The following is a 24,032-nucleotide window of genomic DNA, read 5'->3' on the forward strand; positions in this document are numbered from 1 at the left end:
AAGTCGATGAATGGTTGCCACCTCCGGCCGAACCCTAACAGTGACCCTCTCAAGGCGAACTTAATCTTCTCTCGGCCGAGAAAGCTCGCCATGTCAGTTAGCCAGGTCTCCGACTTCAGGGGCTTTGAGTCCCTCCAAGCTAGCAGTATCGTCTCCGGGCTACCAGGGAAGCAAAGGCCAGGACATCTGCCTCTTTCTCCTCCTGGATTCCCGGGTCTTCCGACACCCCAAAAATCGCCACCTCTGGACTCATTGCCACCCTAGTTTTTAATACTCCGGACATGACGTCCGCAAACCCCGGCCAATATCCCCTGCATTTTGGACACGCCCAGGACATGTGGACATGGTTCGCTGGTCCTCACGCACATTTTACACACCAGTCCATCCCAAAGAATCTACTCATCCGGGCCACTGTCATGTGGACCCGGTGGACCACCTTGAATTGGATCAAGCTGAGCCTGGCGCATGTTGCGGGAGCGTTGACTCTGCTCAACGCGTCCGCCCATAAGCCATCCTCCATCTCACCACCAAGCTCCTCCTCCCACTTACGCTTCAGCTCCTCGGTCTGCGTCTCCTCCTCCCCATAAGTTCTTTGTAGACGTCTGAGATGCTCCCCTCTCCCACCCATCCCCTAGACTCTACCCTATCCTGAATCACCCTTAGTGGCAGGAGTGGGAAGGATGGTACCTGCCTACACAGAAAGTCCCGCACCTGTAAATATCTAAATTTGTTGCCCCTTATCAGCCCAAATTTCTCCTTCAGCGCCCTCAAGCTAGGGAAGCGCCCCTCTAAAAACCCCCATCTTCTCAATTCCCGCCCTTCGCCATATTCGGTCCAAGCTCCCTGGGGCAAACTGCTGGTTGTCACATATTGGAGACCAGACCGATGCTCCCACTGCTCCAGTGTACCTCCTCCACTGACCCCAGATTCCCAGGGCCGCCACCACAACGGGGCCCTCGCCGACGGTAACGGCAGAGGTGCCGTTATCAACACCCCCAGACTGGTGCCCCTATACGAAGCTGCCTCCATCCACTCCTAAACCAACCCCGCCCCCACCACCAACTTCCTTATCATGGCTATGTTAGCCGTCCAGTAATAATTACTAAAATTCGGCAGCGCAAGCCCCCCCGGCCCCCGATTCCGCTCGAGCATCACCTTCTTCACTCGCGGGGACTTGCCGTCACACAAAGCCGAGGATAATTTCATTAACCCTCTTAAAAAAGGACCGCGGGATGAAAGTTGGGAGACACTGAAATACGAACAAAAATCTCGGTAGGACCATCATTTTTACCGTCTGCACTCTCCCAGCTAACGACAGCGGGAGCGCATCCCATCTCCGAAACTCCCCCCTCATCTGTTCAACCAACCGGGACAAGTTCAACTTGTGTAACCAGCCCCAGTTGCGCGGCACTTGTATCCCTAAGTACCTGAAACTGTCCCCTACTAGCTCCCACAGCTGACCCTCCTGACCCCTCGCCTGGACTACAAATATCTCACTCTTTGTCATATTCAGTTTATACCCCGAAAACCGGCCAAATTCTCCCAAAATCGCCCATCCCTGCCCCTAGATCCGATACGTACAAGAGTTAGTCGTCTGCGTACAGCGAGACTCTATGTCCACTCCCCACCGAACCAGCCCCTTCCAGACCCTTGAAGCTCTCAGAGCAATTGCCTGCAGCTCTATATCTAACGCAAACAACAGTGAGGGGAGAGGGCAACCCTGTCTTGTCCCCCGGTACAGTCTAAAATAGTTCGAGGTCGTCCTATTCGTCCTTACACTCGCCTCCGGGGCCTGGTACAACAGCCTGACCCAGTCGATAAAGCCCTTACCGTACCCAAATCGTCTCAGCACCTCCCATAAATAGTCCCACTCCACCCGGTCGAACGTCTTTTCCGCATCCATTGCCACAACTACCTCAACCTCCTTACTCTCTGGGGGCATCATAATCACATTGGGCAGCCTTCTATTGGCCACCAACTGCCTGCCCTTGACAAACCCGGTTTGATCCTCCATAATCACATCCAGCACACAATCTTCAATCCTGGAGGCCAAAATTTTGGCCAGCAACTTGGCATCCACATTAAGCAGGGAGACCGGCCTATATGACCCGCAAAACTCCGGGTTCTTATCCCGCTTCAATATCAACGAAGTAGTGGCCTGTGACATCGTCGGGGGCAGCACCCCTCTGTCCCTTGCCTCATTGAAAATCTTGACCAGCAACGGCCCTAAAAACCCCGAGAACTTTTTATAAAACTCCACCGGGTACCCGTCCGGCCCCGGGGCTTTACCCGACTGCATTGCCTTCAAGCCCTCAACTATTATTTCGGCCCTAATCGGGGCCCCCAACCCACCTACCAGCTCCCTACCCACCTTTGGGAAGGTCAGTCCGTCCAAAAAATATCTCCGGCCCCGTGGGGGGTTCAGAGCAATAGAGCCTACTGTAAAAATCCCTGAACGCCCTGTTTAGCCCTGCCGCCTCCCCTACCAAGTTCCCATCCCCATCGACCACCCTCTCTATTTCCTGGCCGCCTCCCTCTTCCTAAGCTGCTGTGCAAGCATTCTGCTGGCCTTCTCCCCATGTTCGTAAAACGCACCCCTCGCCTTTCTAAGCTGCTCCACTGCCTTACCGATGGACAACACCCCAAACTCAGCCTGCAGCCTCCGACGTTCCCTTAAGATCTCCACCCCTGGGGTCACCGCATACCTCCTGTCTATCTGTAAGATTTCCTTAACCAGTTGGTCCGTTTCTGCCCTATCCGTCCTGTCCCTATGAGCCCAGATCGAAATCAGCTCCCCTCTCACCACTGCCTTCAGCGCCTCCCAGACCACCGCTGCTGAGACTTCCCCCGTGTCATTAACCTGCAGGTAATTCTGTATGCACTTCCTCAGCCTCTCGCACACCGCCTCGTCCGCCAACAACCCCACCTCTAACCTCCATTGCGGGCGCTGGAAGCTCTCCTCACTAACCTGCAGTTCCAACCAGTGTGGGGCATGATCCGAAATAGTGATGGCCGAATACCCCGTGTCCACCACCCTCGCCAGTAAATCCCTGCTCAAAATCCTTCCCCGGCTGCCTAAACTTCCATGGGTCGACCCCCCCCCCCCCTCCATCTGCTCCATGAACCCTGTCAGTTCCTTTGCCATTGCTGGCACCCTCCCCATTTTAACACGACCGGTCCAGGTCAGGGATCTTCCCCAGCAACCTCTTTATAAATTCCACGTCATCCCAATTTGGCACGTACACATTAACCAAGACTACCTTCCTCCCCTCCAGCTTACCGCTAACCATGACATAACGCCGCCCCCCCCACCGTCCGAGACTACACTGCCCACCTGGAATTGCACCGCTTGTTGATCAAAATCGCCACCCCTCTAGTCTTGGTGTCCAGCCCCGAATGAAAGACCTGACTGACCCAACCCTTCCTTAGCCTGACTTGAACCACCACTTTCAGGTGTGTCTCCTGCAACATTACCATGTCCGCCTTCAGAGCCCTCAGATGCGCGAACACACGTGCCCTCTTGACCGGCTGGTCTAACATTCCAGGTGATCAGCCTAGTTGGGGGGCACCATGCCCCCCCCCCCGATCAACCATCCCCTTTCCTGGGCCTGCCACCAGCCCATGCGCCGTGCCTCCATAGGCCCGCCTCCTGGCAGCCCCCACCCCCGACCTCCTCTCTGTCCTGAAACCTAAGTCCCTCCCTCGTCAGCAGAGTAACTCCCCCTCTCTCCCCCCCCCCCCCCCCCAGCAACAACACTTTGCAACCTAACCCCTGCCATAGATTAATCATATGCACCCCCCCCCCCCCCCCCCCCACTTTGCTTCCGTAGACTAGCTCACCCAGCTAGTCTGGTGGCCCTCGCCTCCGGCGCCAAGAAATCTCCCATCGATTGTTCCCTCCCTCCCCTCCCCCCCGCCCATCGAATCCACTTCCCTCATCAAACTGACCCCAAACAATCGCCCAATTAACATAAGAGACAACCCAAAAAGAAAAACACACTGAAAACCCCCCTAATAGTGCAAATCAAAGTAATACCAAGTAAAAGGCCCCACCAGCCACCCCCACCAAAACGTACAGACATTCCTAAGTGGGAATCGAACCTGCGACCCTAGAGCTGTGAAACAACAGTGCTAACCACTGTGCTGCACTGTACCATCCATCCATTTGTCCTTGTGTTTGCTGATCTGCGTTCAGCAAAACCTTGATTTCAAAGTTCTGATCTTAAGTGCAAGTTCCTTTATCACCTCAGCCCTCTATCTTTTTAACCCCTTCCAGCCCGACAACCCTCCAACAATTCTGTGTTCTTCCAATTATGGTCTGTCATAAATCTCCTATTACCTTCGTCCACTCATTTGGAAGCCATGACTTCAGCTGCCTAGGCCCTAAGCTCAGGAATTCTCTGCCTAATCCTCTCTAAGTTCTCTGTTTGCCTTTTAAGTCGCTGCTTAAATCTATGTTTTTGACCAAACATTTGGTCATGTGTTTTAGTATCTCCTTATGTGTTAGGGTCAAATTTTATCCAGTAAGACTTCTGTACAGCACCGTGGGACATTTTACTAAGTTAAAGAGGCTATATAAATTCAAGTTGCTTACTTATCAGCAGGAAGTTCAGCAATAATGTCCCTTACCATGGTGGACATAAAAAAATTACTTTTCTCCATACTGAATATCAGATGGCAGCCAACCCTCGATTGGAGAATGCACCCCTAATATGGAAATCACCAACAACTTGTATTTATTTTACATTTTTAACATAGCAAAATGCTGAGAGGTGCACTTGTGAAGAAAAAAACAATCATGTGATACCATCCATGGTTAAACTGCTCAATTTCTACACTCTCTGTCTCGTGCTCACACAATAACTGTTTTGGGTAAGGTTCTATCTAGGGTGGGAGTGAGTAGGTGCCTGTGGATTCTTGCTCTTTCAAGAAAAGAAAGGGAACATGGGGAAAAAATTTGGGAGAGATCAAAGGACACAGACCTGAGAGCACAGTGATGAGGACAACTTTGAGTTGTGCATGTACCACCATGCCTGGTTGCAGTTTATATATGTTCACATATTGCCTGGACTCTAGACACTGATGGTTTGTGGACTCTGCTGCCAAAAGATGGGAGTGCTGAGCTGAAATGTACGTTATGAGCTCCTTCAGTGCGATTGCATTCACCGTTTGTGACCCTTTAGAAACAAAACATTCATGAAAAGTTAGCCTTATTCATACAGATAAATATCCAACAGACAAAATTTACATGTTAAAGATATGCAAATAAACTGACACCAATCTTTAACCACTGGCACTAGGATTGATGGGAGATATTTAAACCAGGTTACAAGGATTAGGACTGAAACTGAAGGAACTGGGCAGAATTCTCCACAATCGGCGCGATGTCCTCCGACCAGCGCCAAAAGCGGCGCGAATCAGTTCGGCATCGCGCTGCCCCAAAGGTGCGGAATCCTCTGCATCTTGAGTGGCCGAGCCCTGACCTTGGGCGGAATTCTCCGCAATCGGCGCGATGTCCGCCGACCGGCGCCAAAAACGACGCGAATCAGTCCGGCATAGCGCGGCCCCAAAGATGCGGAATCCTCCGCATCTTGTGGGGCCGAGCCCTCACCTTGAGGGGCTAAGCCCGCGCTGGACTGATTTCCGCCCCGCCAGCTGGCGGGAAAGGCCTTTGGTGCCCCGCCAGCTGGCGCAAAACTGATTTGCCGGGCGGCGCATGCGCGGGAGCGTCCGCTCACGGCATCCCCGCGCATGCGCAGTGCAGGGGGTCTCTTCCGCCTCCGCCATGGTGGAGACCATGGCGAAGGCGGAAGGAAAAGAGTGCCCACACGGCACAGGCCCGCCCGCGGATCGGTGGGCCCCGATCGCGGGCCAGGCCACCGTGGGGGCACCCCCCGGGGCCAGATCGCCCCGCGCCCCCCCCAGGACCCCGGAGCCCGCCCGCGCCGCCTTGTCCCACCGGTAAGAGAGGTGGTTTAATCCACGCCGGCGGGACAGGCATTCCAGCAGCGGGACTTCGGCCCATCCAGGCCGGAGAATCACCGGGGGGGCCGCCAGCCGGCGCAGCGCGATTCCCGCCCCCGCCGAATATCCGGTGCCGGAGAATTCGGCAACCAGCGGGGGCGGGATTAACGCCAGCCTCCGGCGATTCTCCGACCCGGCGGGGGGTCGGAGAATCCCGCCCAGGGTTCCTGTTCAAAGGTCTAAGTATAGCATTGGCAAATAACAGACAGGGGGAGCTTCCAAATGATTTAACTTCATGTCACTCAATCTAGTACTTTTAATCTGGGTCACATCACTCAGAACACCTACAATCTGGATCACCTCACTCAATCCAGTGCCTTTAACAGCAATATGCAAGGACCTAACCCAAACAGATTTTAATTTGATTAACAATCTTAATAAACAATTATACCTGGCCATCTGAATCCTAATTGAGATTTGCCCTTAGTCAACCCTAGTCTCAACATCCAAACGTGCCCTGAACCCCCTGTCTCAATACCCAGACTTGTCCTATGTCCAATTTCAACACGCAGGCATATATTAAACCACAGATTTAATATCCAGACTTGCCCGGATCCCAGTCTCAACAGTCAAACTCATTCTGAATCCCAGTCTCACCAGTCAAACTCACCTGAATTCTAACATTGACCAACAGCTTGTGACACTCACTCTCAATGCCAGCTTAGAATGACAATCACACTAATTGATCCTTAATGTTGACTTCACTTTGTCTTACCTACTCTGACCCTCAAACCCTTAAGTAGGGCAAATCCGCAAATTCAACAGAACAAATTACGTGATTGGACTGACATCAAGGTTGTAGGGGTGACTGTGAGGTTGCATTACCTGTACTGGTTTATACAAGAGCACAAGAAATAGAAGCAGGATTAGACTATATGGCTTCTTGTGCCTACTCCATCTTTCAGTACAATCATGGCACGTCTTGGGCCTCAATTCCATTTTCCTGTCTTCTCCTCATTTCCCTTGATTCTCTAAGATGCCAAAAATCTGTCTATCCCAGCTTTAAATGTATTCAACAGAGATTCTCTAGACACCAGCATAATAGCGCCTGATTCACACATTCAAGCTTTCCTATCTCAGTGGCAGGCTTCTGGCAACAGGTTCTGCTGCAGTTTACGAACTTTCTCTTGCATTTTGCATCCAAACTCAAGCACATGGTTAACCAAAAGTGTTAATGACCTTTTTTTCTCATACTAAAAATAAAGTACCCACATTGCGCGGTCTGAATCTGTAACCAGGGTCCCAGTTTGATCAATTTACTCCTTGGGGTGGACTGTAACAACTCCTCTCCCTGCCACTGGTTACGATGTACAGTAACATCTGAAAGGGCAGAAACACAAATAAATTACCCATTGTTGCAAGGGAATCTTGATTCCACCTCCCCTGCCAAAATATTCAAGGGATTGTTTTTCACTTATGCTCCTATTTCAAACCTGTGTCTGGATGCCGGACCATCTGGAACCCTAAATTAGAAATCATTAAATGCACCCCTTAAACGTTCAAGGGAATTTGTGTAAATTAATACTTTCAGAAGAGGTAGCTTAAAGGTGAAAAATCACTTGGTAAATTATAACACAAATTATCTCCACTTCACAAGTTGGCTCAGAGGGTAGCACTCTCCCCTCATATTAGAATATTGTCGGTTCACGTATCACTCCAGAGATTTAAACATATAATTCAGTCTGGCACTGCAGTGTAATATCGAGCTGGCTGTAGGAGTTGCTGTCCTTCAGCCAAGACATTACACACTGACCCGTGAATGTAAAAGATGCCAAGTAGGTCCAGACAAACAAAAAGAGCAATCCTGGCACTCCAGCCAATATTTCTCCATCAGTTAATTCCAATTAAAAAAGACCAATTAACTTGTTATTCAGCCCACTTGCTGTTTGCTGGATACTCCAGTGTGTCGATTAGCTGTCTCGAGGCACAACTGGGTTCCTACTTCAAATGTAATCCATCGGGTTTGTGGTGTGAAAAATTCAATATACATTTAGTTCCTGTTGTCTTAACATGTGAAGTTTCTAAACCACAAATTCAGGCCGGAATTCTCATTGGGATTCTCTTTTCCCGCCGGCAGCGCACCCCCGAACATGGGTTTCCCAGCGGTGGGGGGGTGGCTTCAATGGGAAATCCCATTGACGAGGGGCGGAAGTAGATGGAGAATCCCGCCCTCAGTTTTCTAGACACCAATTCCAACGCTCTCCCTGATGGCTGAGGCTGGAAAACCTACTCACAGCCTCGGTGTCATATCTTATCCTGAGATAAGCCTCCAACCATATGTTCACGCCATCACCAAGGGCATCTACGTCCACTACTGTAACATCACTAATCCCCCACCGCTGCCTCAGCTCATCTGTTGCTGAAACTTGTTCCCCACCCTTGGACTTAACTATTACAATGCACTCCTGGCCGACCTCCATTCTTCCCCATTCCATGCACTTCTTCTCCTCTAAAGCTTAGCTGTGGTAACCTAACTTGCATGAAATTGCACACGCCCATCTTCCCTGTGTTTGTTGCCCTATATCGCCCTCTATTTGGCAACACCTCAAATGTAATTTTCTCACCCTGGTTTCAAATCCTCCAAGGCATAGGTACGTCCTCTCTGTAACTTCCTTCAACCCTGCAACCCCCTCAGGTTTCTGCATTTCTCCAAATCTGGCCTCTCGTTTCTCCCTGATTTTCATCACTCTACCATCGTTAGCAGTGCTTTTAGCTGGCTGGGTCCTTAGCTCTGGAATTCCCTTCCTTCGTCTCTCTACCACCTTTGAGATGTTCCTTAAAACCTAACTTTTTGATCAAGCTTTTGGTTATTTCCCCTAATATCTCATGTGGCTTGGTTGGTTGTCAAATTTTGTTTGATACTATTCCTTTTAAGCATCGTGGGACATTTTACTATATTAAACATATATTTATAGAAAGGTATATAAATCCAGATAATTATTGTTATTGTTAATCAGAATTCAGGGTAGCACAGCAGCATAGTGGTTAGCACAATTGCTTCACAGCTCCAGGGTCCCAGGCTCGATTCCTGGCTTGGGTCACTGTCTGTGCGGAGTCTGCACGTTCTCCCCGTGTGTACGTGGGTTTGCTCCGGTTTCCTCCCACAGTCCAAAGATGTGCAGGTTTAGGTGGATTGGCCATGATAAATTGCCCTTAATGTCCAAACTTTCCCTTAGTGTTGGGTGGGATTACTGGGTTATGGGGATAGGGTGGAGGTGTGGGCTTGGGTAGGGTGCTCTTTCCAAGTGCAGACTCGATGGGCTGAATGGCCTCCTTCTGCACTGTAAATTCTATGAACTAAGGATTCAGTTCAACTTCATCAACCTGAACAGAAGATGACAGTACTTATAAATGGATATGGAAAGGTTTCCTGTGTACAGTGTAAGAGTCCTTACAGTTTTATTTCCTTTGCTCCAATGTATTTTTTTTATTATTTTGGTCCGTGAACTCATAAATCGGGGTGTGCCTTTAAGCCGAGGACTCAAATTTGAAATAGCCTGTTTGCCATGACACTGTGTTCACAGGTTCTGTTTTTGGAGAGAATTCAGACTCCTTGATACTAAGTGGATCTTAGAAACCAGGTTTGGAGGGAGTCGGTTCGATTGGTTAACCGGCATCCGATGGGTTGGCCAGGGACAGTGTTGTGCCTGACAACGGTCAGTGATTGGTTCCTGCGTGATGCTTTCCGAGAGAACTCTCTGCAGAAGTGTTTAGGCCTTGGAAGTGAAAGGAACTCTCTCCCCTACTTACTAAAATGAAAGAATTGCTCTGTTGTTCTGAAAGCAGTGAGTGCCTAGAACACACCCTTTGCTGTGAACCTGAAATTATACTGAGTCTGCAGAGGAGGTCGACAACCTTGCCAGAGAAAACAATAAGAAGTCTTACAACACCAGGTTAAAGTCCGACAGGTTTGTTTCGAATCACTAACTATCGAAGCGCAGCTCCTTCCTCAGGTGAGCGAAGAGGTGGGTTCCACAACCACATATATAGACAAAGTCAATGATACAAGATGATACTTTGAATGCGAGTCTTCGAAGGTAATTAAGTCTTTACAGGTCCAGACAGAGTGACTTGAGAGAGGGATAATCACAGGTTAAAGAGGTGTGAATTGTCTCAAGCCAGGACAGTTGGTAGCATTTTGCAAGCCCAGGCTAGATGATGGGGGGTGAATGCAATGAGACATCAATCCAAGGTCCCAGTTGAGGCCGTACTCATGTGAGCGCAACTTGGCTATTAGTTTCTGCTCGGCGATTCTGCGTTGCCGCGCGTCCTGAAGGCCACCTTGGAGAATGCTTACCCGAAGATCAGAGGCTGGATGCCCTTGACTGCTGCAGTGTTTCCCGACTGGAAGGGAGCATTCCTGCCTGGCGATTTTTGCTAGATGTCCATTCTTTCCCTTCCCACCACCCTTTCACCTTCTGTGGTGTTTGTCTGCGTGTGTGTGTATATATAGAGAGTGGGGGGAACTACAAAGGGCGGATTGGGAAAAGTGGAGTAGATAGTCAGTTACATATTCTGTTTGATTAATTATAATATTGTACATAATAAAAGGTTACTTGTGTTTTAAAGTTACAAACCTGGTGTTTGTAGTTTACTGAGCTCAACCAAGGACCTTGGCTATTTTAAATAAAATCTAATTCCACCTGTGTTGCAACTCTGGGTCAAGTGTGGCACAGTGGTTAGCAGTGCTGCCTCACAGTTCCAGTGACCCGGGGTCAATTCCGGCCTCGGGTGACTGTCTGTGTGGAGTTTGCATTTTCTCCCCGTGTCTATGTGGGTTTCCTCCCACAATCCAAAGATGTGCAGGTTAGGTGGGTTGGCCATGATAAATTGCCCTTAGTGTCCAAAAAGGTCAGGTGGGTTTACTGGATTATGGGTTAGGGTGGGCGTGTGGGCTTTGGTAGGGTGTTCTTTCCATGGGCTGATGCAGACTCGATGGGTCAAATGGCCTCCTTCTGCACTGTAAATTCTATTCTATGAATCATAAGTGCGGTTGAAATTGATCGCACATTAGGCCAGAGTGTCGTGAAAACCAACAGAAAATTATACATTCATTTCTAATGAATTGGTTTACTCGTTGTGCACAGAGTAATCTTTCTGCTGTAGTTAATGTAGCTGTTTAACCTCTCCTCCCCCTGCCTCAGGGCGGCATGTTGGCACAGTGGTCAGCAATAATGCCTTATAGCACCAGGGCCTGATTTGTTTCCGACCTTGGGTCTCCCAATGTTTGCGTGGGTTTCATTCGGGTGCTCCGGAGGCTAAATTGCCCCTTAATGTCCAAAGGGTAGGCAGGTTTATGGGGATAGGACGGGGGTATGGGCCTAGGTAGTGTGCTCTTTCAGAGGATCGATGCAAACCCGATGGGCCGAATGGCCTTCTTCTGCAGAGTAGGCATTCTATGATTTTATATTCAGCAGAGAGCTGCCGTTTACAAAAATCCATCAATGATTCAACTTGCTACCTCTGTAGACCAAAACCAGTTTCAAGCAAAGCAATTGGAATGATGCCTCCTTCACTGACTGCATGATAACCAGAAGGACGGCAGATTAGTCCGCTGTTCTAATCAATTTTTGATCTTAACTTAACACCTACCCTCTGGAACCAAGGCAGCCTTATCTCACATTCCAGCACTCACAGCAACTTTTGCACTGCGCTTAACGGATAAACCCACCCACACTGATGGGAAGGGGCAGCAGAGCGCAAACTGATTATAAACACAGGCCTGTTGCTGCCTTTCTCTCCTGGACATGAACCAGCTACCCCCGCCGCCCTCCCCAAGGTACCTCACCAAAATGACGTGGAAGAACTTGCAATTAAGTAGCATTTTTCACAAATTCAGGACACTGTGGTGAATGTATAATTACTGATAATTCACCAGTGCACTGTGTTATGTTATTAACCCTGTGGGCTCTACCTATGGGTCATTGTGTGGCTTCACCCATAGGGGATATGTTGGGGCATGTACGGGCTCTGCCCATGGCTCCACCCCCTTTACAGGAAGTATAAGAGCTGCTGACCTGCGGGGCCGCCTTCAGTGTTGTACCGGTCACAGGCAGACTCAGTTCTAAGCTGATTAAAACCACGGTTTACTTCTCCACGTGTCTTCGAGTGAATTGATGGTCGCATCAGACACTCCATAGCACGTTATACTTTTCAAAGTGTATTTGTTATTGTTGCTAATTTGCACATAGGAAAATTCCAGTATTTCTTTTGATATGCAGATGGAATTCGAAAGGTTAAATTCTAAACTTTCCTCATGTAGATTTCTGCGAATCAGAGGAAATTGTCACTTGCTAACTAGAGACGTAAGAATGGCCGGCAATTTTTAATGCAATGCACAATGGCCTCTTCAGAGATGACATTCATTTCACATAATTTAAATAAAAACAAAACACAATAATCCCAGAATAATTTTAACTGCTCAGCAGCTGATGCAAATCAGCTGACATTCGAGATGAAAAGAGCGGAGGAGCCACTGAAGATATCCAGCTCTCAGAATGGCTCTGGTCTGATGTACATGGCCCAGGCCCTGTATTCTTCTCATTCAAAGCTCACACAGGGCTTCAAACTTTGAAAAAAGCCAAATCCACAGCCTACTTAGACAAACCCTAGCAATGTATGACTTTAAAATTCTCACCCTTGTTTTCAATTCCCTATACAGCCTCACAATTCCCTATCTGGGTAACCTCCTCCAACCCCCCCGAGCCCTCTATACTCTCCCAATTCTGGCCTCTTGTGCATCCTTAATTTCCTTCACCCCATGCCTTCAGCTGTCCAGGGCCTCTGCTCTGGAATTCTCTCCCTAAACCTCTCCACCTGTCTCCTTTAAGAAGCTCCTTAAAATCTATCTCGGACCAAAATATTAGTCGCTTGCCATAACATCGCATGTGGTTCGATGTCAAGTTTGGTTGATTACATTCCTGTAACATTTTACTATGTTAAAAGCATTATATACATGCAGGTTGTTGTTAATGATACTGAGCAGACACACGTCAGCCGCCCAGTCGAAGCACTTACAAAGGAACTCCAAATACTGTTTGCAATTTGCTCTCTCTCGCTGATGAAGGGTCTGAATCTTGCTGGAGTGCAGTTCTGGAGTGGGGAGAGCCATTATTGTACCCCACCCAGCGGATCTTTACACCTAAACATTGGCATCACAGCTCAGCCTGATCCAGTCCTCTTTCACCACTGCAGTGGGAACCACTGGATGGTGTTCCTAATCTAGAACACTCCTATTTTCTACATTACAACAGTGACTACATTTTAACAAAAATAAATCATCGGTTGTGAAGTGCATTGAAAATCTTGAAAGGCGGTCTCTAAGTTCAAGTCTTTCTTCCTCTTTCTTTCATCTGCTGGATTGCCTGAAACCAACTAACTCAATACAGCCCAGTTCCCGATCTTCAGATCTTCGTGCTACAACATGCAATTATAGTCATTCTGATACAACTGTTGTGTTATGTTCTTGACGTAGCATAAGCTGCTTCCTTGATGTACACTCTGACAAAGGAAGGTTCAGACCTGGAGATAGCTTTAACACATTTAAAAAAAAAAAATAATAATTTTTATTAAAGGTTTTCATAAAATATCAATAACAAAATGAGAAAGAAAAAAGAACCCAACAGGGTTAAGTACAAAACACAATCTAAAAAAAAGCAACCCCCCCAAACCCTTCCCCCCTGTACATAAATAATAAATTAACATTAACACCCCGACTTAACACAACAGGTGTATACACCCCCTCAGACCCTCCAGTGTAAATAACATAAACAAAAATAAAATAACCCCCCCACCCCGAGCTGCTGCTGCCATTGACCAATGTCTATCGTTCTGCCAGAAAGTCTAAGAACGGTTGCCACCGCCTAAAGAACCCTTGTACCGACCCTCTCAAGGCAAATTTCACCCTCTCCAATTTAATGAACCCTGCCATATCGCTGATCCAGGATTCCACGCTTGGGGGCCTCGCATCTTTCCACTGAAGGAGAATCCTTCGCCGGGCTACCAGGGACGCAAAGGCCAGAATTCCGGCCTCTTTCGCCTCCTGCACTCCCGGCTCCTCTGCCACCCCAAATATTGCGAGCCCCCAGCCCGGTTTGACCCCGGATCCTACCACCCTCGACACCGTCCTCGCTACGCCCTTCCAAAATTCCTCCAGCGCTGGGCATGCCCAGAACATATGGGTGTGATTTGCTGGGCTCCCTGAGCACCTAACACACATGTCCTCACCCCCAAAGAACCGGCTCATCCTTGTCCCGGTCATGTGTGCCCTGTGCAGCACCTTTAACTGTATGAGGCTGAGCCTCGCGCACGAAGAGGAAGAGTTCACCCTCCCTAGGGCATCTGCCCACGTCCCCTCTTCGATCTCCTCTCCCAACTCCTCCTCCCACTTACCTTTCAACTCCACCACCGAGGCCTCCTCCTCCTCCTGCATCACCTGGTAAGTTTCCGAGATCTTCCCCACTCCCACCCCCCCCCGAGAGCACCCTGTTCTGTACTGTGTGTGGCAGTAGCCGCGGGAATTCCACCACCTGCCGTCTGGCAAACGCCCTTACCTGTAAGTACCTGAAGGTGTTCCCCGGGGGGGAGCCCGTACTTCTCCTCCAGCTCACCCAAGCTCGCGAACTTCCCGTCCACAAACAGATCCCCCAACTTTCGTATCCCTGCCCTGTGCCACCCCGAAAACCCTCCACCTGTTCTTCCTGGGGCGAACCGGTGGTTCCCCCGTAATGCGGTCCACGCCGAGGCCCAACTTCCCCCCTATGCCGCCTCCACTGCCCCCAAATTTTGAGGGCCGCCACCACCACCGGGCTCATGGTATACCTCCTTGGAGGGAGTGGCAGCGGCGCCGTTGCCAGCGCCCCCAGATTCGTACCCACACAGGATACCGTCTCCAGCCTCTTCCATGCAGCCCCCTCCCCCCATCATCACCCACTTGCACACCATCGTCGCATTGGCGGCCCAGTAGTACCCACAGAGGTTGGGCAGCGCCAGCCCCCCCCTATCTCTACTCCGCTCCAGGAACACCCTTCTCACCCTCGGAGTCCCTCGCGCCCACATAAACCCCATTATACTCCTGTTAACCCGCCTGAAAAAGCCTTCGGGATAAACACAGGGAGGCACTGGAACAGGAACAAAAACCTTGGGAGCACCGTCATTTTGATTGACTGCACCCTACCCGTGAAGGCCTGCGGCAACGCGTCCCACCTCTTGAACTCCTCCTCCATTTGCTCCACCAGCCTTGTAAAGTTAAGCCTATGCAGGGCCCCCCAGCACCTGGCCACCTGGACCCCCAAATATCTGAAGCTCCTCTCCGCCCTTTTTAGTGGGAGCTCGCCAATCCCCCTCTCCTGGTCCCCTAGCTGAACTACGAACTGCTTGCTCTTCCCCATATTGAGCTTGTACCCCGAAAAGTCCCCGAATTCCCTAAGGATCCTCATTACCTCTGGCATTCCTCCCACTGGGTCCGCCACATACAGCAGCAGGTCGTCCGCATAAAGCAACACCCTATGCTCCTCCCCACCCCTCACCAACCCCTCTCCAGTTCCTCGACTCTCAATCGCCAGTGCGAAGAGCAGGGGGGACAGGGGGCACGCCTGTCTCGTCCCTCTGTGCAACCGAAAGTACTCGGACCTCCTCCTATTTGTGGCCACACTCGCCATCGGGACCTCATACAACAGCCTACCCACCTGACAAACCCCTCCCCAAACCCGAACCTCTTCAGCACCTCCCACAGGTACCCCCACTCTACCCTATCGAAGGCTTTCTCAGCGTCCATCGCCACCACTATCTCCGCCTCCCCTCCCTCGCCGGCATCATGATAATGTTCAAAAGCCTCCGCACATTCGCGTTCAACTGTCTCCCCTTCACAAACCCCGTCTGGTCTTCATGGATGATCTGCGGCACACAATCCTCAATCCTCGTGACTAAGACCTTCGCCAGCACCTTGGCATCTACATTTAGCAAGGAAATCGGTCTGTAAGACCCACATTGCAGGGGATCCTTGTCCTGCTTCAGGATCAAGGAGATCAGTGCCTGGGACATCGTTGGGGGTAAAGCCCCCCCCCCCTCCCTTGCCTCATTAAAGGTCCTAACTAACAGCGGGCCCAACAGGTCCATATATTTTTTATAGAACTCGACCGGGAAACCATCCGGCCCCAGTGCCTTCCCCGCCTGCATGCTTCCTATCCCTTTGATCAGCTCCTCCAGCCCAAACGGGGCCCCCAGTCCCCCTTTGGAAACCTCAATTGGTCCAGGAAACGGCCCATCCCTCCCTACTCCCGTGGGGGCTCGGATCGGTACAATTCCTCGAAGAAGTCCCTGAAGATCCCATTGATGCCAACCCCACTCCGCACCACGCTCCCTTCCCTGTCATTAACTGCCCCGATCTCCCTAGCTGCGTCCCGCTTCCGAAGCTGATGCGCCAGCATCCGGTTTGCCTTTTCCCCATACTCGTAGACCGCCCCCTGGGCCTTCCTCCACTGCACCTCTGCCTTCCTGGAGGACACCAGGTCGAATTTGGCCTGGAGGCTGCGCCTCTTCCTCAACAATCTTTCCTCAGGCTCTTCCGCATACCTCCTGTCTACCCTCACCATCTCCCCCACCAGCCTTTCCGTCTCCCCCCGCTCCCTCGCTCCTTGTGGGCCCTAATGGAGATCAGCTCTCCCCTCACCACCGCCTTCAGTGCCTCCCATACCATCCCCACTCGGACCTCCCCGTTGTCGTTGGTCTCCAAGTACCTCTCTATACTTCCTCGGACCCGCTCGCTCACCTCCTCGTCCGCCAACAGCCCCACCTCCAAGCGCCACAGCGGGCGCTGGTCCCTCTCCTCCCCCATCTCCAAGTCCACCCAGTGCGGGGCGTGGTCCGAAATGGCTATTGCCGAATACTCGGTATCCTCTATTCTCGCTATCAGCGCCCTACTCAAAATGAAAAAGTCGATTCGAGAATAAGCCTTATGGACATGTGAGAAGAATGAAAATTCCCTAGCCCTCGGCCTTGCAAATCTCCAAGGATCCACCCCTCCCATTTGGTCCATAAATCTCCTCAACACTCTAGCCGCCGCCGGCTTCCTACCCGTCCTAGACCTGGAGCGATCCAGTGCCGGATCTAACACCGTGTTAAAGTCTCCCCCAATTATCAGGCTCCCCACTTCCAAGTCTGGGATCCGATCCAACATACGCCGCATAAAACCCGCATCGTCCCAGTTCGGAGCATACACATTGACCAGTACCACCCTCTCTCCCTGCAACTTCCCACTTGCCATTATGTACCTACCGCTATTATCTGCCACAATGCTCAACGCCTCGAATGACACCTTCTTTCCCACCAAGGTTGCCACCCCTCGATTTTTGGCATCTAGCCCCGAGTGAAACACCTGACCTACCCACCCTTTCCTCAGTCTTACCTGGTCTGCCACCTTCAGGTGTGTCGCCTGGAGCATAACCACATCCGCCTTGAGCCCTGTCAGGTGCGCGAACACGCGGGCCCGCTTAACCGGCCCATTCAGTCCCCTTACATTCCAGGTTATCAGCTGGATCAGGGGGCTACCTGCCCCCCTCCCCCGCCGACTAGCCATGACCCCTCCTCGGCCAGCCACGTGCTCGCCCCCCACACCCGGCCCGTTCCCCACAGCGGCATACCTCCGTCTCGCCCCCTCCCCCCCCACTCGCCCCAGCTCCTCCTTGACCTTAGCAGCAGCAACTCGACCCCCCCCCCGCCCCCCCAGGGCTAGGACCCATCCTAGCTGGTTTACTCCCCCCATTGCACTTCCGCAAGTCAGCTGACTCCTGCTGACCCCGGCCACTCCCGCCTCCCCTTCGACTCATCCCATTGTGTGGCACACCCTCCTCTCCCGCTCCCCATCCACAGGCTCTCACCCTCCCCCCTCCGTTCTAAGCGCGGGAAACAATCCTCGCTTCCCCGCCCCGGCCACCCCCCCAGTCTTCGGCGTGGGAACAAAGCCCGCGCTCTCCACCTACCAGGCCCCGCCACCAACCAAAACAGTGCCCAACCCGCCCCATCCACCCTCCCCAACCCGAAAGGGAAAAACACAGAGAAAAAGAAACACAAAACAATGCAAAGGCCACCCCCCCCCCCCCACCGAACCAAAAATAGGCATAACATATCCACGACAGTCCCCAATCGCCCATCCCGACCCTCAGTCTGTGTCCAGCTTCTCGGCCTGAACAAAGGCCCACGTCTCCTCCGGAGACTCAAAATAATGGTGCCGGTCCTTGTAGGTAACCCACAGTCGTGCCGGCTGCAACATGCCAAACTTCACCCCCTTCCTGTGCAGCACCGCTTTCGCTCGATTGTACCCGGCCCTCCTCTTCACCACCTCCGCACTCCAGTCCTGATATATCCAAACCTCCGCGTTCTCCCACCTGCTGCTCCTCTCCTTCTTGGCCCACCTGAGCACGCACTTGCGATCAGCGAATCGATGAAACCGCACCAGCAACGCCCGCGGAGACTCGTTAGCCTTGGACGTCCTCGCCAGCATTCTATGGTCCCCTTCCAGCTCCAGGGGGCCCTGGAAGGACCCCACTCCCATCAGCGAGTTCAACATGGTGACTACATAAGCCCCCACGTCCGGCCCCTCGATCCCCTCCAGGAGGCCCAGAATCCGCAGATTCTTCCGCCTCGACCGATTTTCCATCTCCTCGAACCGCTCCTGCCATTTCCTGTGGAGCGCCTCGTGTTACCGCCAGGCCTAAGATCTCGTCCTCATTGTCAGAGATCTTTTGTCGAGCCTCTCGGATCGCCACCCCCTGGGCTGTCTGTGTCTCCAGCAGCTTATCAATAGAAGCCTTCATCGGCTCTAGCAGGTACGTTTTAATCTCTCTGAGGCAGCGCTGGATACCCTCCTATTGCTCCTCCGCCCACTGCCTCCACGCTGCCTGGTCTCCGCCCGCCGCCATTTTGTCCTTCTTCCCTTCCTTCTTCTGGTCCACCACCACCTTTTTTGTCGCCCCGCTCCTAGTTAAAGCCATATACTGACGGGGAGCTATTATTAACTCCTTCCCACACCGGGAAACGTCGAAAAAGTGCCCTTGGGGGCCCTGAAAAGAGCCCAAAAGTCCGTTTTTGCGGGAGCTGCCGAATGTGCGACTTAGCTCCGCATAGCCGCAATCGGAAGTCCTTTAACACATTTATTAAGCTATTAACAATTCTCCTACTTGGATTCGACTCTACTGTTAATCCATTTATAGCTACTCAACTGACGAACCAGTCTGCTACAATCCACGTGGTGGGTGTGATGTTCCATCAACCCTGTGTCTGTACTCACTGAGTGTCTCCACTGGAAAGAGGAAGATCATGTGTGCTGTGTCCTTATATATGGGTTGGTATAATGCCCCCCTGTGGTAGTGTCACATCTGTGAGTATCGTGAATGCCCATTGGTCGTGTCCTATCTTACTGGCCTATTGGTTGAATGTCTGTGTCATGTGTCTGGTGCTCCCTCTAGTGTCTATCTAGTCTACGTGTATTTACACGTAACCCCTTGTGTATTTACAGTGATGGATATCACCACAACAACCTCCCTTAAGTAGCCTTCTCTGTTCAACCTTACATCTCCTCTCACAGCTGGACTGTCATCTCATAAGTACAGGGATTGTATTGAAGGGCTAGGGATTTGTGAATGTTTCCCGATGATTAAAACGTCACATGTCAGTGGTAAGAAATCAGAGTGTTATCAATAAATTTGAAACAGCCGAAGCTGGAAATTTGTCACAACAGAAAATGGTGGAAATATTCAGTCAGTCAGCATTTGTGGAGAGGACAGAGAAGTTAATGTTTTGGGAGCCGATCCTTCATTGAAAAAGGGGAAATCCACAAAAATCGGAGTAAAGCAGAAGACGAAAGGCTGGTGGAACACATAGACCAGCAAAAAAAAGAATAAGCTATGAAGTGTCTGCGTTTAAAAAGGACCCAATTAAATTGGAAGAAGTGATATTAGTATAAGACAGCAGGGGTGTAATGTGAGAAAGCAAAGAAATTAAAAACATTTCTGATTCATAGAGAAATTGTGAATAGTTCAAGCAGTGGGAAATGAGGCAGGTCGACGTAGAAGCCTTATCCCACCTACTGAGCTGTTCACACATTCATTGTATCTTATGAATATCTTAAATTTCTCTCATTATTATGACTTTGACATTTAACCAACTCCTGTTTTCCACTCAAACACTCTACAGGTTTAAAAGGTTCTTCTGTATGTGCGTGTGTGCATATTTTCTTCTTCTCCCCCGTTGTTATACTTTATAAATGCCACTTATCTTGAAACATCTTCTAGCTCGGATCAGAGGAGGGGGTAACAAATTAAATATTTATTCGTCTGCTCTCTACATGTGTTGTCGGTCAACTGAGTCTTTTCCGTTAATTTCTCTTCTTGTTTAGGACATTACCAATATTTAAAAAAAGAATTGCACCCGTTATCTTGCAGACTTGTAATACTGGCATCGATGGGTAGTTGTTTATGACTACGGACAACCAGAATAAAAAAGCAACCTTGAAGGTGAGCAGTGTCAATGTTGTCACCCATCTCTGCGGGGGTGATGCCGCACCTCAGGAGGCGATGCCTCGGTCACTCAGCAAGTACACCATCTGATTCAAACCATCAACACACCAACTGGAATTATTTTTCACCAAGTAACTAATGAAATGGATTGTCTAGCAAAATAATGCACTGATACTTTAAAAAGTGTTTGGTAAGTTCCACATGGGTTAATAAAAGACAGCCAGCATCTGTTTGTTGAAGTCAAATTGTGTCTGACAAACAGATTTTGGTGTAAATCAGTTTGGACTGTTCTTCCCCCAGTGAACTACTTTTGGCCTAACTTGACTCTTTTTTGTTCTCATCTTGTCCAGTCTCGTTCCATCTACATCCGTGACTCTCTCCTGATGCCCTCTGCTACTCTGGTGGTTTCCTAGTCTCAGCAGTTTTATTCATACCTTGGCTGTCCAGTCGGTCCCTCTCTACACCTCCATCTGACATCAGGACGACTTGAGGGCTCTCCATTTCTCAAAATGAACAGAGGCGCAACCAGCTCCCATCTGCCAACATACACGTTCGCCTGACAAGTTGTTCTCAGATTGAATGACTTCGCTTTCAGCTCCACAGTTCTGCCAAACAACTATGGATACTGGCATGCTTCCTAGCTCTGCCTGGCATTTTGTAGGATATAGGTCACCTGCCTTGCATCTCTTCCTCTGGTATGTTCTTGAATAATAAGGGGATCAGAGGTTATGGGGAGAAGGCAGGAGAATGGAGATGAGAAACATATCAGCCATGATTGAATGGTGGAGCAGACTCGAAGGGCCGATTAGCCTAATTCTGCTCATCAGTCTTACATTGATGACTGTACCAGCTTCTGACCTGAATTGGATCATTTCAACAACTCTGCTTTCAACTTCCACACTACCCTCTCCCCTTCCATGCCTTGATTCTCTGTTTCCATTTCTGGGGATAGGCTGTTGACCAATATCCTCTATAAGCGCACTGACTCCCAAAACTACCTGCGACTACATTTCCTCACACCAAACTCCCTGTAAGAATTCGATTCCAACCTGCACGCTTCTCTGTCACATCTTGTTATAACCTGCCTGCTTAACACTGGCTGGGGTCTAATGGCAATCCCACAATCCTTTGGGAGTATGAACTTCCCCAATGAGGGGGGCGGAGAAATCATTAGCAGATTCCCTGCATAAATAAAGCCGGCCAGTTTGGAACCGGCTAGAGGAGAGTGAACAGCAAGGGAATTGCTGCTGCTGCTGTTGTATATATATGTTATTGTAAATAAATGTTATTTCTTCCTATCCTTTAACTCGTGCTGGATTCTTCGTGGCCCTTACAAAACTGGCGACGAGGGTTAAAGTGAATAGTTGTCTACACTGCTGAAGCCACCTCCCTGGATTTTTGTTGGATACAGGTTGGAAGTTGTTTTCTATTACACCATGCCTCTGTATGGACGTTTGGATGTTTTTGACGCTGCGCTGGAAAGCTGGAACCAGTACGCACAACGGATGCGTTACTATTTCCGGGCAAACAACATCACCGAAAACGAGCGCCAGGTGGTCATATTGCTCACTGCCTGCGGTGATTAGGAGCCTTACGTGCCCAGCTGCGCCCGACACCAAAACGTTTGATGAACATATGAACATAGTGGGGCAACATTTTAACCCAAGCCCATCCACGATAGTCCAGCGTTACCGGTTTAATACCGCTGAGAGGACCCCAGGAGAATCCCTTGCCGAGTTTCTATCCGGGCTACGTAGGATTGCGGAGTACTGTGACTATGGTGAGACGTTGTCAGAAATGTTACGCGACCGTTTGGTTTGCAGTTTTAACAATGCGGTCACCCAGAGAAAGTTGTTAGCTGAGCCAACATTGACTTTTCAACAGGCCTTTCAAATAGTATTGTCCTGAGAGAGCGCAGAATGGGGAGTGCAGGAGCTACAGGGAATGGAGGTGCATGCCTTGGGGCGCAACCCCTTCTGTCCGAAAGCATCCCCCTGCACCCCTGCAGTACCTTGGGCGAGGCGACGTCCGGATTGACGCCAGTGGCCGTCGGACATTCCTCCCCGAAGGGAGCCTTCTCCAGAACCAATGGATGAGGAACTATATCTGTGTCAGACTTGTGGGCGCCGATCCCGTCGCGGACGCCGGTCCTGGGGGCGCCAGAGGCGCCGTCGTTCCGACAGAAACTGGGGCCAGCCCAGGGGCCTTACCTTCCATTTGGATGAACCTGCGGCGACTACTCCCGAGGACGTGGAGACGGAGGACAACTGCCTGCAGCTGCATTGTGTGGCAGTTCCCCGTGTGGCCCCCATTAATGTGACAGTACAGGTCAATGGTCACTCGCTTGAGCTGGAGTTGGACACTGGTGCAGCAGTCTCCGTGCTCGCCCAGAGGACATTCGACCGCATCAAGCAGGGTGTACAGACCCTTACGTTAACCGACACACAGGCCAGGTTGGCCACCTATACAGGGGAACCATTGGACATTGCAGGAACTACGATGACCCCTGTTGTTTATGGATACCAGGAGGGGCGTTTCCCACTTATCGTGATGTGCGGCCACGGGCCCAGCCTGTTGGGTCGGGACTGGTTGCGCCATTTGCGGCTGCAGTGGCAGCACATCCTCCAAACAGTTTCTGGAGGGCTGACTGAGGTGCTAGGACAATACCCAGATGTATTCCAGCCCGGTTTGGGGAAAATAGTCGAACCAGGAGCCACGCCGCGCTATTTCCGGGCGTGTAAGGCCCGTGCCTTACACCTTGCTCGACAAGGTAGAAGGGGAGCTCACTCATTTGGAGACTTTAGGTATTATCAGGCGTGTCCGTTTCACTGAATGGGCAGCACCAATTGTACCTGTAATGAAGCCAGATGCCACAGTTCGCTTACAGTGAATACGGCTTCCTGGTTTGACCAATATCCAATGCCTCGCATAGAGGATCTCTCCGCGAAGCTTGTAGGCGGACTCTCGTTCACGAAATTAGATATGAGTCACGCCTATCTACAGTTGGAGCTGGACCCTGCCTCCCGGCCATATGTAACGGTTAATACACACTGGGGCCTGAATCAATATGCACGGTTGCCCTTTGGGGTATCCTCTGCCTGTGCTATTTTTCAACGTGTCATGGAGGGCATTTTGAGAGGTTTGCCGCGTGTCGCTGCCCACTTAGACAACGTTTTGATTACAGGGATGTCGAAGCAGGAACATTTGGAAAATTTGGAGCCTCTCCTTAGACGTTTTTCGGAGGCTGGAGTCCGTTTACGTCGCATAAAGTGCATCTTTCAGGCGAAGGAAGTAGTCTACCTGGGTTATCGGGTGGACCGCGAAGGTTTGCACCCCGCCCCCGCCCTGACTGACACTTCGCACCTTTGTTCTTTTCTCGGCCTCGTAAACTATTACGGGAAGTTCCTCCCCAATCTGGCAACTATGCTGGCCACGTTGCACCTTCTGCTAAAGAAGAATCACACCTGGGTTTGGGGTCAGCCACAAGAAACCGCT

General features: G+C 50.6%; 1 protein-coding gene across 4 annotated transcripts in view; it reads right to left on the reverse strand.

Moving 5' to 3' along the window:
* shld2 (shieldin complex subunit 2) overlaps nt 1-24,032 on the reverse strand; it is a 167,803-nt gene that overhangs the window by 27,736 nt on the left and 116,035 nt on the right. For 2 of the 4 annotated variants that reach the window (XM_072491824.1, XM_072491822.1), the window contains exons 3-4: nt 7,237-7,344; nt 4,983-5,177 (exon numbers count right to left, since the gene is read on the reverse strand). The exons of 1 other annotated variant lie outside the window; for it this stretch is intronic. In XM_072491824.1, coding sequence (XP_072347925.1) covers nt 4,983-5,177; nt 7,237-7,344 — 303 coding nt within the window. The remainder of the gene's footprint in view (nt 1-4,982; nt 5,178-7,236; nt 7,345-24,032) is intronic. One more of the 4 variants, XM_072491823.1, reaches the window with a different exon arrangement.

Source organism: Scyliorhinus torazame, chromosome 28 (genome assembly GCF_047496885.1).
Source record: "Scyliorhinus torazame isolate Kashiwa2021f chromosome 28, sScyTor2.1, whole genome shotgun sequence".
NCBI lineage: Eukaryota > Metazoa > Chordata > Chondrichthyes > Carcharhiniformes > Scyliorhinidae > Scyliorhinus > Scyliorhinus torazame.